The sequence below is a fragment of the Trachypithecus francoisi genome, unplaced genomic scaffold (assembly GCF_009764315.1).
Source record: "Trachypithecus francoisi isolate TF-2019V2 unplaced genomic scaffold, Tfra_2.0 Lachesis_group20, whole genome shotgun sequence".
NCBI classification, from domain to species: Eukaryota; Metazoa; Chordata; class Mammalia; order Primates; family Cercopithecidae; genus Trachypithecus; species Trachypithecus francoisi.
Genome location: NW_022681466.1, coordinates 38,864,202 through 38,879,358, shown reverse-complemented (window position 1 = coordinate 38,879,358; position 15,157 = coordinate 38,864,202). Strand labels below are relative to the sequence as shown.

General features: G+C 47.3%; 1 protein-coding gene across 3 annotated transcripts in view; it reads left to right on the top strand.

Moving 5' to 3' along the window:
* Window positions 1–15,157, top strand: part of ARSG (arylsulfatase G) — a 143,470-nt gene that overhangs the window by 87,928 nt on the left and 40,385 nt on the right. For all 3 annotated transcript variants that reach the window (XM_033183866.1, XM_033183867.1, XM_033183868.1), the window contains 2 exons: window positions 3,388–3,525; window positions 14,935–15,131. In XM_033183866.1, coding sequence (XP_033039757.1) covers window positions 3,388–3,525; window positions 14,935–15,131 — 335 coding nt within the window. The remainder of the gene's footprint in view (window positions 1–3,387; window positions 3,526–14,934; window positions 15,132–15,157) is intronic.

The window sequence follows — 15,157 nt, the reverse complement described above, 5'->3', positions numbered from 1 at the left end:
TGCTGCCCTCCTCACCCACTGTGGCCTGCTGGGCACACCTGTAATCATACCTGGCCATATGAAGGTATGACATATGTCAGCCAGTCTCTTTTCAAAAATTTTAAATTTTTATTTTTTTGGGGGGTAGGAGGATGGAGTCTTGCTCTGTTGCCCAGGCTGCCGTGCAGTAGTACCATCTCTGCTCACTACAACTTCCACCTCCCGGGTTCAAGTGATTTTCCTGCCTCAGTCACCTGAGTAGCTGGAATTACAGGCTTGTGTTACCGCGCCTGGCTAAGTTTTGTATTTTTAGTAGAGATGGGGTTTCACCTTGTTGGCCAAACTGGTCTTGAACTCCTGACCTCAAGTGATCTGCCTACCTTGGCTTCCCAAAATGCTGGGATTACAGGCGTGCGCCACTGCGCCTGGCCTTTTTCTCCTCCTCCTCCTCCTCCTCCTCCTCCTCTTCTTCTTCTTCTTCTCCTTCTTCTTTTCTTCTTCTTCTATTTCAATCCTGCTCCTGTTTTAGTTTTTTAAATTTTTTAAATCTATGTTAAAAATCTCTTTTTAATCTATGTTAAAAATCCAGTAGAAAGCCAGGTGCAGTGGGTCACTCCTGTAATCCCAGCACTTTGGGAGGCTGAGGTGGATGGACCTTGTGAGCCCAGGAGTTTGAGATCAGCTTGGTCAACACAGCAAAATCCCATCTCTACATAAAATACAAAAATTAGCTGGGTGTGGTGGCCCATGCCTGTAGTCCCAGCTGCACATGAGGCTGAGGTGGGAGGATGGCTTGAGGAGGAGGTTGCAGTGAGCTGAGATCATGCCACTGTACTCCAGCCTGGGCGACAGAGCCAGATCCTGCCTAAAAAAAAAAAAGAAAAAATCAAACAGAAAAAATGGTGGCTTAGGAGAGAGAGAGAGAGAAAAAAAAAGGAAAGAATGTAAATGACTCATGGAGTTGCAATGATATAATAAAAAGCTGAAAAATTCAACATAAATATGCAATTAGTGTTATAATGCCCAGCATGGTGATAATTCTTTTTCTCTTTTAAAAAATTTGGGATGCCAGGCCGGGTGCGGTGGCTCAAGCCTGTAATCCCAGCACTTTGGGAGGCCGAGGCGGGCGGATCACGAGGTCAGGAGATCGAGACCATCCTGGCTAACATGGTGAAACCCCGTCTCTACTAAAAAATACAAAAAACTAGCCGGGCGAGGTGGCGGCGCCTGTAGTCCCAGCTACTTGGGAGGCTGAGGCAGGAGAATGGCGTGAACCCAGGAGGCGGAGCTTGCAGTGAGCTGAGATCTGGCCACTGCATTCCAGCCTGGGCGACAGAGTAAGACTCCGTCTCAAAAAAAAAAAAAAAAAATTTGGGATGCCTATAATCCCAGCACTTTGGGAGGCTGAGGTGGGTGGATTGCTTGAGCTCAGGAGTTCGAGACCAGTCTGGGCAACGTGGCAAAACCCCGTCTCTACAAAAAATACAAAAATTAGCAGGACGTGGCAGCACACACCTATAGTCCCAGCTACTCAGGAGGCTAAAATGGGAGTTTGAGGCTGTAGTGAGCTGAGATTGTGCCACTGCACTTCAGCCTGGGCGACAGAGTGAGACCCTGTGTCAAAAAAATAAAACAAAACAAAAGTTGTGGTTTTTGACAATTATCTACCCAGTCTGACCATATCTCCTATATTTCTACAATGGAGTGTGTGTGCATGTAGGTGTGATAGGGAGTTTTGATTTCTTCACAAATCCTTCCCAGCACTATTAGGACAATATATTTGCCTGAGAGGACTCCATTCATTACCACCTCTGTCTCCATTGCTCTCAGCTTCTCTCTTGGTTCTCTTTGGTGACCAGGACTGAGAGCTTGAGTTTTTTCGAATTCCTAATACACTGAAGCTGTGTGCAATGCACTAACCATTTGTTATCTCCTTTAGACCACCAGCACCCCTATAAGGATGGCCCAGGCCATCCAGTGCTACAGATAAGGAGATAACTCTGGAAGCTTAAGTAACTTGCCAGAGATCATGACTGGACTCAGACCATGACTCAGCCACACTGATGGGCAGCCATGGGTCAAATTCATTTCCATCTGTAAGATCAAAGCTTGAGCTTGTGTTGTTTTGTTTGGAGACAGAGTTTCGCTCTTGATGCCCAGGCTTGAGTGGAATGGCGCAATCTCAGCTCACTGCAACTTCCGCCTTCTGGGTTCAAGCAATTCTTCTGCCTCAGCCTCCTGAGTAGCTGGGACTACAGGTGTGCATCACCACGGCGAATTTTTGTATTTTTAGTAGAGATAGGGTTTCACCATGTTGGCCAGGCTGGTCTTGAACTCCCGACCTTAGGTGATCCACCTGCCTCAGCCTCCTAAAGTGCTGGGATTACAAGTGTGAGCCATCGTGCCCGGCCTGGTCCTGAACTTCTGACCTCAGGCAATCCACTCGCCTCAGCCTCCCAAAGTACTGGGATTGCAGGTCTGAGCCACTGCGCCTGGGCATGAGCTTGTTTTTTTTTTCTTTTTCCAGGAGATGTTATTAGTTTAACTCTTACTTTTTTTTTCCAGCTGCTGAAGTTTCTCCAAATTCTGCAGATATGGCTTAAAATTCAAATTGTCCCAACCCATCTTATGTATTCCTTTTTTTTTTTTTTTTTGAGACTGAGTCTCACTCTGTCACCCAGGGTGGAGTACAGTGGGATGATCTCAGTTCACTGCAACCTCCGCCTCCTGGGTTCAAATGATTCTCCTGCCTCAGCTTCCCGAGTAGCTGGGATTATAGGTGCACACTGCCATGCCCAGCTACTTTTTGTATTTTTAGTAGAGACAGGATTTCAGCATGTTGGCCAGGCTGGTCTTGAACTCCTGACCTCAAGTGATCTGCTGGCCTCGGTCTCCCAAAGTGCTGGAATCACAGGCATGAGCCACCGCACCTGGCCCATCTTATATACTGACAGATCTGGTATTACCTGAAGTCCCGAGTGTTGACTTCAGAAAACGCCAAGTTACACTCCATACACAGAGGCTGGGATTGAAGTGAGACCGCAGAGAAAGCCAGCAATGGGGCTACTGACTGGCGGGGGGCTCTGCTTGACATCATTTAGCCTCTTTAGACCTCAGTTTCTCTCCCTGCAAAATGGAAGTAATAAAAAATAATGTCCCCAGCTCACCAGAGTCTTTGTAAGCTTTACAGAGTGGTCAGCTTGTCCGAGGAGCCTAAATATCTATTCAGAGGGAATGGAAGAAAGCATTATGCATAGACTTTTACACTTGCAGGAAATGGCCAACCGGAAAAATCATCTGGGGCCAGAGTTGTATTTATGTGCATATGCATTGTTGCATTAAAGCATTTAGTTCTGCTCCATGAGTACGTAGGAAATGAATACTCTACGGTCTGTGGTTTCCACACAGCAACCTTCAAAGAGACTGTTATACTGATGTGGCCCTCCCTCTCTATGAAAACCTCAACATTGTGGAGCAGCCGGTGAACCTGAGCAGCCTTGCCCAGAAGTATGCGGAGAAAGCAACCCAGTTCATCCAGCAGACAAGGTGAGGAGCCTCCCTCCCTCCCCAGGGCCTCCCCCTGCTTCCACCTACCCGTGCACACACACCATGTCCCTTGGCCTCGGCACGCTTGAGGCCATGACAGAGTTTTGCTGCTCAGTAGAGATGGATGCATACATGTCTCCTATAAATAAAGCTAGAAAACAGCGCCTTCTGGAAATCTGCAGTCCTGGATTGGAGATTCCTCAGGCATGTTCCTAGAGTCCCTAGGGCTTATCCCTCTGTTGCTTTGATCATGTTCCACTGCCATGATCATTTTGTCCTCTCCTTCTAGGTTATAAGCTCCTCAAAGGTAGGGCCTGCCCACTGCACTCTGTGCACTCGAGGCGTTTGTTGAGCTCACTAGCTGGCAGGATATATTACTTTTCTATTGCTGCTGTAACAACCAACCACTAATTTAGTGGCTAAGACAATAGTAACTTACCCTGCTACAGATCTGGAGGCGAGATGTCTGAAATGAGTCCTAGGGGGCTAAAATCAAGGCATCAGCAGGACTATTTTCTTGGGGAGTCTCTAGGGGAGAATTCCTTCCTTGCCTTTACCAGCTTCTGGCATTTCTAAGCTAGGGCCATATCATTCTCAACTCTAATTCTGTTGTTCACTTGCCTCTTAGTCAAATCTCCCCTCTGGCTCCCACTTAGAATAACACCTGTGATGGCGTTTAGGGTCCACCAGGAGAATGCAAGGTGATCCAAGACCCTTAACATAATTCCACCTGAAAAGTCTCTTTTGCCATACGTTCACAGATTTCAGGAATTAGACCCTGCTTATCTTTGGGAGCTATCCTTCATTCTACCAGACAGATGTTACAGATTCCCGCATCTAGAAGGCACAGATAGGTAACCTTAAAGAGGGAAGCAGGATAAATGTAAGGCATTAGGGAGTGGTGGGGTCTGCAGCGAACCCATAAGCACATGCTCCATCTGCAGGGGGCGGCTACTACCTAGCTCCAGCTGCTTGGTACTTCTTTGTGAAAATGTGAACCTGAAATATCAGATCTTTTCATTTTACAAGAGACATAGGATACTTGGCTTTTATGTGAAATCTCCTGATCTTGAAATATTAGAAAGTACTAATTAACAAAATAGCTCATGCCTATAATCCCAGTACTTTGGGAAGCTGAAGTGGGCAAATTGCTTGAGTCTAGGAGTTCAAGACCAGCCTGGGTAACATGATGATACCCTGTCGCTACAAGCAATACAAAAATTAGCCAGGCGTGGTGATGTGTACATGTTGTTCCAGCTACTCGGTAGGCTGAGGACGGAGGATCACTTGAGCCTGGGAGGCATAGGCTGCAGTGAGCCAAGATTGTGTCACTGCATTCCAGCCTGGGTGACAGAGCAAGACCCTGTCTCAAAAAAAATAAATAGAATGAAAAGTAAAATAAAATAAAAGTAAATAGGAATAACGAAGAAGTGGGCTGTGTGCAGTGGCTCATACCTGTAATCCCAGTGCTTTGGGATTACACTGGGTAATCCTCCCAGGTGGGAGGATCACTCGAGGCCAGGAATTCCGGACCAGCTTGGACAACCTGGTGAGACCTCGTCTTTACAAAAAATTATAAAAAATAGCTGGGCGCAGTGGCTCATGTCTGTAATCCCAGCACTTTGGGAGGCCGAGGCGGGCAGATCACCTGAGTTCAGGAGTTCGAGACCAGCCTGACCAACATGGTGAAACCCCGTGTCTACTAAAAATACAAAAATTAGCTGGGAGTGGTGGCGCGCATCTGTAGTCCCAACTACTCAGGAGGCTGAGGCAGGAGAATCACTTGAACCTGGGAGGCAGAGGTTGCAGTGAGCCCAGAATGTGCCATTGTACTCCAGCCTGGGTGACAGAACAAGACTCTGTCTCAAAAAAAAGATTAATAAAAATTATTAAATAGCTGAGCGTAGTGGTGTGAATCTGTAGTGCCAGCTAACTTAGGAGGCTGAACTGGGAGAATTACTGGAGTCCAGGAGTTCAAGGCTGCAGTGAGCCATAATCGCGCCGCTGCACTCCAGCCTGACACATTGAGATCCTGTCTCTTAAAAAAACCCCAAAACCCAAAAAACAGGAAAGCAAAAACAAAACCATACCACAGTATATCTCTAACAAATCATATATGTGTGAGGGTTGCTGGCTTACAACCTCTGTCAGATGTCAGGGCAAAGAATGGACATTGTGAAATAATGGACAACTCCAAAATTGTGCACAGTTATTTGGAGGGCACACCCACAGACTGTGGGGTAGAAGTGCACACACACGTGTACCTGCACACATGCGCACACAGTCACCCTGCCCGCCCCTTCATAACTGCCTTCTGCTGCCTTCTAACGACCCCATATGTGTTCATCTTATCTTCCTCTCAGGATTCCACTCCTCAAGGGCAATGGACTCCAAGAAACTTGGTGTTCTCTATAGCCTTAGCCTAAGTGGGCAAGAAAACACGTGCTGCATGGCTGTCCACTTGAGCAGAGTTAAAAAGGGACTCGACCTGTAGTGATCACAGCAGCCCCTTGAATATGCGGGAATCCCCCACCCCTCGCTCAGCCACATGGGACGTTTTTAGAAGCTCAGCAGGGAGGGTAGAGGCAGCAATGCAGGAGGTCCAGGCATCCTGTTTTCTTGGTAATAGAACCTATTTAAGGATTGAATCTCAAAAGTAGCTTCAGACATTGCATCTTAAGGGTTTATCAGGACTTTCTGAGAACACTATTGTTTTATTTCAGATTTTCAAGAGTAGAAAGGGCAGAGCCTCTTCTCCCATCTGGAGGCTTGAGCGTCTCCCAGCTCACTGGATCTTTGGGATGGTTTCAGGCCCCTGTGCCCCATGGCACATGGATGCTTCAAGGCTAGTGGGGACAGTTACTCGGTTCCAGCTACTCTTCTGCTTTTGTAGTGAACCAAACAACACTGTGTTCTTAGGAGAAGGAATGGGGACTTGGGACTGTTTAATGCCCCCTCCGAAGTGGGCATAGGGCCTGGGCATCTACCCATTAATTAATCAGTTAAAAGGCAATCAACCAACAGCCTCTTTATTATACAAAAAAGGGGAACAGTTTTGTTACTTCATTAACTGGTTATTAAGTGAAAAGTCCCGAGTCCTGTTGGCATTTAACATTACAGAAGGAAATCCCCAGAAATGCTGATTTCTTTGGGATTTCCACATGCCAAATGGTTTTCTGAGCATCAGCAGAAAAGGCCCCCAGGTCCTTGCCCTTCCTCCTCCATGACTCTGGCCCCTGCCTCAAGCCCCTCCCCCAACTTGGACCTGTTTGTCAAAACCACCAGGTATCCCTAGAGTGTGGCTTCCCACTCTTCTCTGACAGGGGGCCCAGGACTTAGGGAGTTTTTACTTGGGTCTTTAGTTGGCTTTAGTGTCTCACCCAAGACCCTCGATGTAGTACTTGGGTATCACTGCTGGTCATTCAGTTTACTTGACTTTAGACCTTTCATCTGGTAGCAGTGCTGATTGCTAATGCTTGATCTGAGTTTTTTAAGCAGCAGGCAAAGCTCTGAATAGGACAAAGGAGCAGGTAGAAGGCATGGGCTCCTGGGTCCCAGAGCTAGCTGGGCCTCTGTTCCTTATGAGGTCTGGGACCGTGCATTGCGCCTTAGTGGGGAATACAGGGCTTAATAAGCAGGAGTGTATCGGGCATCAGAATGAGCAGTGGCCCAGGATGTTTCAAATCAGATATTTCTTTGTTTTTTTTGAGACTGAGTCTCTCGCTCTTGTCGCCCAGACTGGAGTGCAGTGGTGCAATCTTGGCTCACTGCCACCTCTGCCTCCTGGGTTCAAGCAATTCTCCTGCCTCAGTCCCCCAAGTAGCTGGGATTACAGGCGCATGCCACCACACCCAGCTAATTTTTGCATTTTTAGTAGAGGCGGGGTTTCATCATGTTGGCCAAGCTTGTCTTGAACTCTCGACCTCAGGTGATCTACCTGCCTCAGCCTCCCAAAGTGCTGGGATTACAGGCATGAGCTACCGTGCCTGGCCTGAAATCAGACCTTTCAAACAAATCAATATCCCATGGTGTCATGTACTACACGTTGAAATCCTAACTCTTAGTGGGGTGGTATTAGGAGGTGGGGCCATTAGGAGGAAATAAGATTTAGATAAGCTCATGAAAGTGAAGCCCCCATGTTGGGATTAGTGTTTGTATTAAAAGAAGAGAAAGAGACTATGGTGTGCTCTCTCTTGGCCATGTGAAGATGCAGTGGGAAGGCAGCTGTCTGCTAATAAGCCAATAATCAGCCCCTTACCAGACAATGGACTTCCCAGCCTCTAGAACTGGGAGACCTAAAGTCAGGCATGGTGGCTCATGTCTGTAAGCCCAGCACTTTGGGAGGTCAAGGGTAGGAGATTGCCTGAGCTCAGGAGTTCAAGACCAGCCTGCACAACATAGTGAGAATGCCATCTCTACAAAAACAAAACAAAACAACAAACAAACAAACAGAAAAGTCTTTCTGCATTCTAGAACCTGGAAAAAGAAAAAAAGAGGCCAGGAATGATGGCTCACGCCTGTAATCCCAGCACTTTGGGAGGCCAAGGCGGGTGGATCACATGAGGTCAGAAGAAGTTCGAGATCAGCCTGGCCAACGTGGTGAAACCCCATCTCTATTAAAAATACAAAAATTAGCCGGGCGTGGTGGCACATCAGCTACTTGAGAGGCTGGGGTAGGAGAATGCTTAAACCCAGGAGACGGAGGTTGCAGTGAGCCGAGATCATGCCATTACACTCCAGCCTGGGCAACAAGAGCCAAACTGTCTCAAAACAACAACAACAACAACAACAAAACAAAACAAACACCCCAAAAACAGAATTGAGAGAAGTCGATGGTTGTGTACTAAGCCACCCCAGGGAGTGGTATTTTGTTATAGCATCCCAAGCAGGCTAAGACACAGGACACGCATCTTTTGGAACTAGGTCCTCGGGATGCAGAGACGAACGACGTGTTGCAGTCTTCATGAGCTCATGCCTGGGATCTGCAGAATTCTCTGTTTTCCTTGATTCGCTACTCCCCTTCATTGCTGGCACCTGTGCTTGCCTAAGCGCCTCTGCTGTGGTGCTGCCTCCTCCGCATCTTGCCTCTCACCCAGCTCCCAGCCGACACCAACCTATATCACGGATTCAGGTTCAGATCCAAAGACCAGACTCACCCCCAACCCCTCTTTCTCCTTTCTCCTGTTTGAATGTGGAGACAAATCTCTAGTGATTGACAAAATAAACTAATGAATAGGGATGCAACCATATCAACCGTCTCCCCCAGGGCTGTGCTTTCTGCCTTGTGTGGTCACCACACACCGTCCTCCAGGTCCCACTGTCTCGGGGATCTTTCCCTCCCCTCCACACCCCAAACCCCATTTGGTTCCCCTGTTACACCTTTCACAGCACCTTGTATTTCTCTTCCATCACTCCTACGGGCTGAGTATTCCTTATCTGGAATGCTTGGGACTAGAAGTATTTCAGATTTTGGATTTTTAAAGATGTTGGACTATTTGTATTATACTTAGCCGGCTGAGCATCCCTAATCCTCCCATAAGTATTTCCTTTAGTGTCAGGTCAGCACTCAGACAGCTTCAGAGTTTGCAGTATTTTGGATTTTCAGATTTGGGATGCACTACCTATACTCAATTTTTAAATAATCATCTTATTTATTTTTTAGTTGCCTTTTTCTCTTTCCTGGTCTTAATTAGATGTTAAGCTCCAAGAGGGTGGAAATCATATCTATTGTGCTCATTGCTCTGTCCCCAGTGCCCAGTTAGAGCTTAATAAATATTTAATGAATGAATGAATGACTAAATGAACGAGTTACTTTCTCCAGCCCCAGTGACGTGCTGCTGTTGTGCCAGGGATTCGAATGTGAATTAGACATGTCCAGTCTCTGAGTGATTTCCAGGCTAGTGGGGAACCAGATATGTAAAAACATGCTTTAATGCAGGTTGTTTGTGTCTTATTAATACTGCAAGAAGCAGGGAAAAGGGCTATGGCACGGATGGGGGCAGAGAGGAGGCAGCCAACCGTGACCTGGGAGCAAAGGAGGAGGACTGTTGGTGGCTTTGGAGTTGGATCTTAAGAACTGATGAAGTGATTTTAGGCAAGATAACAGGGAGAATACTGCTGAGAGAGGAATAACATAGATGAGGCACAGGAAGTAGGTGAGGTGCTTGGGACACTGGCATATAGCAAGAGTCTTTGAGGGGGAAGGAAGGTCTGGCTGGAAGGGACCGAGATAGGGAAAACTGCAAAGGCTGGGTGAGGAGTTTGGATTGACCCTGCAGGCTGCAATGAGTCCTAGTATGTTTCTTATTTTTCTTTTGTCTTTTTTTTTTCTCTTTTGAGATGGAGTTTTGCCCTTGTTGCCAAGGCTGGAGTGCAATGGCGCGATCTCGGCTCACCGCAACCTCTGCCTCCTGGGTTCAAGCGATTCTCCTGCCACAGCCTCCCGACTAGCTGGGATGACAGGCGCCCGCCGCCACGCCCGGCTAATTTTGTATTTTTAGTAGAGATGGGGTTTCTCCATGTTGGTCAGGCTGGTCTTGAACTCCCGATCTCAGGTGATCCAACTGCCTCGGCCTCCAAAAGTGCTGGGATTACAAGCGTGAGCCATCGTGCCTGACAGCCCTAGTATGTTTCTAAATAGGGATCTGCCAGATCAAGTCTGGGTTAGAGAAGGTTGTCTGTGATGCCAGGGTCTAGTGGAAGATGGCAAAATGGTGGGGCGGGGGACAAGTGGTTATTGCAGCAGTCCAATTCAGAGAGACCCCTTGTCCATCCATCCCCAGGGAACCACCACCAGAGAGGCTGGTGGGCTGACAGCTGCAAGTATTCATTTCCCCCTGCATGAGGGAAGCCCTGCCTACAGCTCCAGGCCTGCCTCCCTCCACCTAGGCACCATCTGGGGACACTTCTTTAGAGATGGGTGCCTCTCACCTGCCCTTTTCCACTTCGGATCAGATGATTTTCCCCACCCTTAGCTGTCCCTGCACCATAATCTTCAGTGTGTCTCCACGCCCTGCCGCATCCTCTTGCTCTCCTGGAATGTTCCCTGTGTTATCTTACTTGTTTTTTTCCTTCTCTACTCACAAAAATAACACGTGTTCCCTTTAGGAATCTTGGAAAACTGAGACAAGCAAACAAAAAAAAATCACCCTGAATTCCACCCCGGAGATAACCTGTTGTTGTTGTTGTTGTTGTCTATTTGAGACAGAGTCTTGCTCTGTCGCCCAGGCTGGAGTGCAGTGGCACAATCTGGGCTCACTGCAACCTCCGCCTCCCAGGTTCAAGCCATTCTCTTGCCTCAGCCTCCTAAGTAGCTGGGATTACAGGCACGCATCACCACGCCTGTCTAATTTTTGTATTTTTAGTAGACAGCGTTTCATCATGTTGGTCAGGCTGGTCTTGAACTCCTGACCTCAGGTGATCCACCCACCTCGGCCTCCCAAAAGTGCTAGGATTACAGGCATGAGGATAACCTGTTTTAATAGCTCTGATTATGTTCTTCTAGCCTCTTTCTATGTTGGTGTATAAACATGTCTCCCTGGTTTTATTAAGGTATAGTTGAAATGAACATATTTTAAAAAACAAAAGTGGAGTCACACTGTGATATAGTCAGTATTTTTTTAAAGCACCAGGTGTCCCTCACTCTAGTTTCCATTCAGCGCAGGTGCATAATGAAGAGGTGACTTGCGGGACAGATGCCCCCAAGGGACTAGTCTGTGTAGGCTCTGCCTGATGCCATGTTTTGGAATCTAGCCTGGCATCAGGATGCAGGGAAAGAGGTACACCCTTGGGCACCATTTATACTTACTACGGCTGGCATGTATTCAACATTATTAACAAGGAAGCAGCCGGGTGCAGTGGCTCACGCCTGTAATCCCAGCACTTTGGGAAGCCAAGGCAGGTGGATCAGTTGAGGTCAGGAGTTCGAGACCAGCCTGGCCAACATGGCGAAACCTCATCTCTACTAAAAATACAAAAATCAGCCAGGCGTAGTGGCACGTGCCTGTAGTCCCAGCTACTCAGGAGGCTGAGGCAGGAGAATTAATTGAACCCGGGAGCTGGAGGTTGTAGTGTGCTGAGATCATGCCACTGCACTCCAGCTTGGGAGATAGAGGGAGACTCCATCTCAGAAACAAAAAACAACAACAAAATAAGCTACCATTTATTAGATGCTTAGTGTGGGAAGTTACACAACAACTTTGTTGGGGAGGTCTGATTGTCCCCATTTTATAGATGGCGAGGGTAAGTTAATTGTCCAGGGCTACACAGTCATGAAATAACAAATCCGGAGGTTTGGATGCAGGATTCTCAAGGCTGTGCTCTTCATCAGCCTGTGCTCTGCCATCTCTCATAACTGCCCTTCTCTGTAAGCTTCTGGCTCAGGGTGCTAATGTGACTTTGATAATGGGTGAGAATTTGGAAGATGATGATGGATGGTGAAGGGTGGACAGCAGGACCGCCCCTCACCTATACACACGGTGAGCTGATTTCTAAGAAAACAGCCGCAACTTGTAGCATTTGCCAATTCCTGGAGTGTAAATACTCACTGTCACCATGGCTGATTTCCAGCTATGGAGATGTCACTGAATGGGGCATTGAGAAATGATGGGCAGTAGCAAGCCATTGTGTGTTATTTCCACCACACAGATACAATAGATGTAAATAAGCCCATGAGCATACATCATAGTAGAATGTAGTAATTAGGAAGTGATAAATGGTGAGAATGTACCACCTTTAAAAAATATTATTTATTTATTTATTTTTGAGACAGAGTCTCGCTCTGTTGCCCAGGCTGGAGTGCAGTGTACAATCTTGGCTCACTGCAACCTCTGCCTCCTGGTTTCAAGCAGTTCTCCCTGCCTCAGCCTCCCGAGTAGCCAGGATTACAGGTGCCTGCCACCACGCCCGGCTAATTTTTGTATTTTTTAGTAGAGGCAGGGTTTTGCCATGTTGGCCCAGCTGGTCTCAAACTCTTGACCTCAAGTGATCTGCCCACCTTGGCCTCCCAAAGAGCTAGGATTACAGGTGTGAGCCACCACGCCTGGCAAAAAAATAAAATTTATTTAATTGTAAACTTATATAATTCAATTTTTAGCAATGGCCGTGTTTAACAACTGGTTTGCAAAATTCTTGAAATTTGAGCCAGGTTTAGGCACCACTGCAGTATGGAATCTACCTGAAAATTACAAAAAGACACCCCTTCTGGCTAGGCACTGCCTTGTGCAGGGTACCAAGGCAGTAGATTGTAAGCTGGAAATCAGGACCCATTCACTCAGCAGGATGTCCTGATGTAGGCCACAACCTGCACAACTGTACGTGACCATCCCTGGGAGAGGGGTCACCAGGCACTGCAAATCAGTGCTATACGAAAAAGCTCGGCAAGAATGGAGATGTTTTCTGTCTGCACTGTCCAAGCTGCTAGCCTCTAGCCACCTGCTGCTGCTGAGCATTTGAAATGTGGCTAGGAATTTGTGTGTGTGTGTGTGTGTGTGTATGTATTTTACTGTGGATATGAATATATACAGATATATATATAATGATAAAATTTTACCATCTTAACCATTTTAAATGTAAAGTTCTGTGGCATTAAACATTCACTTTGTTTTGCAACCATTACCACTATCCATCTTCAGAACTTTTTCGTTTTTGCTAACTGAAACTGTACCCATGAAACATAAACTGCCCAGTTTTTCTTAGTGCCCCACCACTCACCATCCTACCTTCTCTCTCTGAATTTGACTATTCTGGGTACCTCACACAAGTGGAATCATACAGTTATTTGCTTCTTGGTGACTGGATTATTTCACTTAGCATAATATTTTCCAGGTCCACCCATGTGCTAGCATGTGAGCTATGGAACTTCTAATATGATTGAATTTTCATTAATTTAAATCTAAATAGTTACATGTGACTTGTGGCTGCTGCCCTGAACAACACAACTCTAGCAATGTTGCAGAGAAAGTGTGAATTAAAATGGGGAAGGCAGAGGCCCCTGTCTTGGGACCTGTGTCCAGGGTTTTATACCTATCAAAGAGAACTGAGTGCAAGCACAGTCCTGGGTGGCAGACCCTGGGAGCCAGGATGCAGGGGAGTTTGAGGGCACAGGTGGCTATAGAGCAAGGCTGTGAGGTGGTGTAAACCAGGGTGAGCTAAGGAGACCCCTGGGTCCAACTGAATCTCTGGGTGAACAAGTATGAAAGGGCCATGCATCTCCCCCCACTGGAATGTTGTTGATTCTGTACTCTCCCAGTACCCTTGTTTGGTGTCCTTTGAAAGACCGCCGTGGATGGATCTGTGGGAGAGGGGCCCCTGAAGGTCCCTGCCACCGTTGTGATTCTGCAGCTGCTCTTGGCTGGGAGTAAGGCTGGGACCTTTGCTTGGAGGCCACCCCAGCTCCCTCCAAGCCTTTCATTCTGCACTTTCCAGGGGAATCAGGATTACAACAGAGGCAGCAGAACAACAGGGGCCTCTGACTGAGCCCTGATCTAGATATTACCTGGTGGTCATATGTGTCCTTGGAATTCCTGTAATTAACCCGAGACAACCACTTATCTCTTAGAAAGGAACGAGACTGGCCAGGCACAGTGGTTCACACCTGTAATCCCAGCACTTTGGGAGGCCAAGGAGGGCAGATCACCTGAAGTCAGGAGTTTGAGACCAATCTGGCCAACATAGCTACACCCCGTCTCTCCTAAAAATACAGAATTAGACGGGCGTGGTGGTGGGCACCTGTAATCCCAGCTACTGAGGAGGCTGAGGCAGGAGTATCGCTTGAATCCAGGAGGCATAAGTTGCAGTGTGAGAATATCGCACCACTGCACTCCAGCCTGGGTGACAAGAGTGAGACTCTGTCTAAAAAACAAAAAAAAGAAAGGAAGGAAGGAAGGAAGGAAGGAAGGAAGGAAGGAAGGGAGGAAGGAAGGAAGGGAGGAAGGAGGCTGAGAATGGACAGGATAGTTTGGATGCTGCAAAATAAAATGTAAAGGTGTGTGTGTGTGTGTGTGTGTGTGTGTGTGTGTATGCCTTAGACTTTACAGTGTGGCAGTTAAGAGCAAGACTGGGACATGTAACTAATTGCATACCCTGGGCAAGTCCTTTAATCTCTAAGCTTCTGATTCTTCATCTGAAAAATGGGGCTATGATGAGGATGAACCTAGACAACGTGAGTCCCATATAATAAGCTCTCAGTAAATGATAAGGGATAGTAACTATTATTACAATTCTCATTTTTAATCGGTCACCGGATTGCTTTCACATTTCCTTGGAAGGTTATGGATAAATGTGTCCTTCCTGAGCCTATGGGGCAGAAGGAGCTTTGGGGAGTCTCCTGGAGGAAAGGGAGGATCCCTGAGGCACCAGACAAGCCAGGAGAGCCTTCTGAAAAGTCACCTCTTGGTTCTCCTGTTTCAGCACCAGCGGGAGGCCCTTCCTGCTCTATGTGGCTCTGGCCCACATGCACGTGCCCTTACCTGTGACTCAGCTACCAGCAGCCCCACGGGGCAGAAGGCTGTATGGTGCAGGGCTCCGGGAGATGGACGGTCTGGTTGGCCAGATCAAGGACAAAGTTGACCACACAGCGAAGGACAACACATTCCTCTGGTTTACAGGTAACGTGATAAAAGCCAGCCAGCCT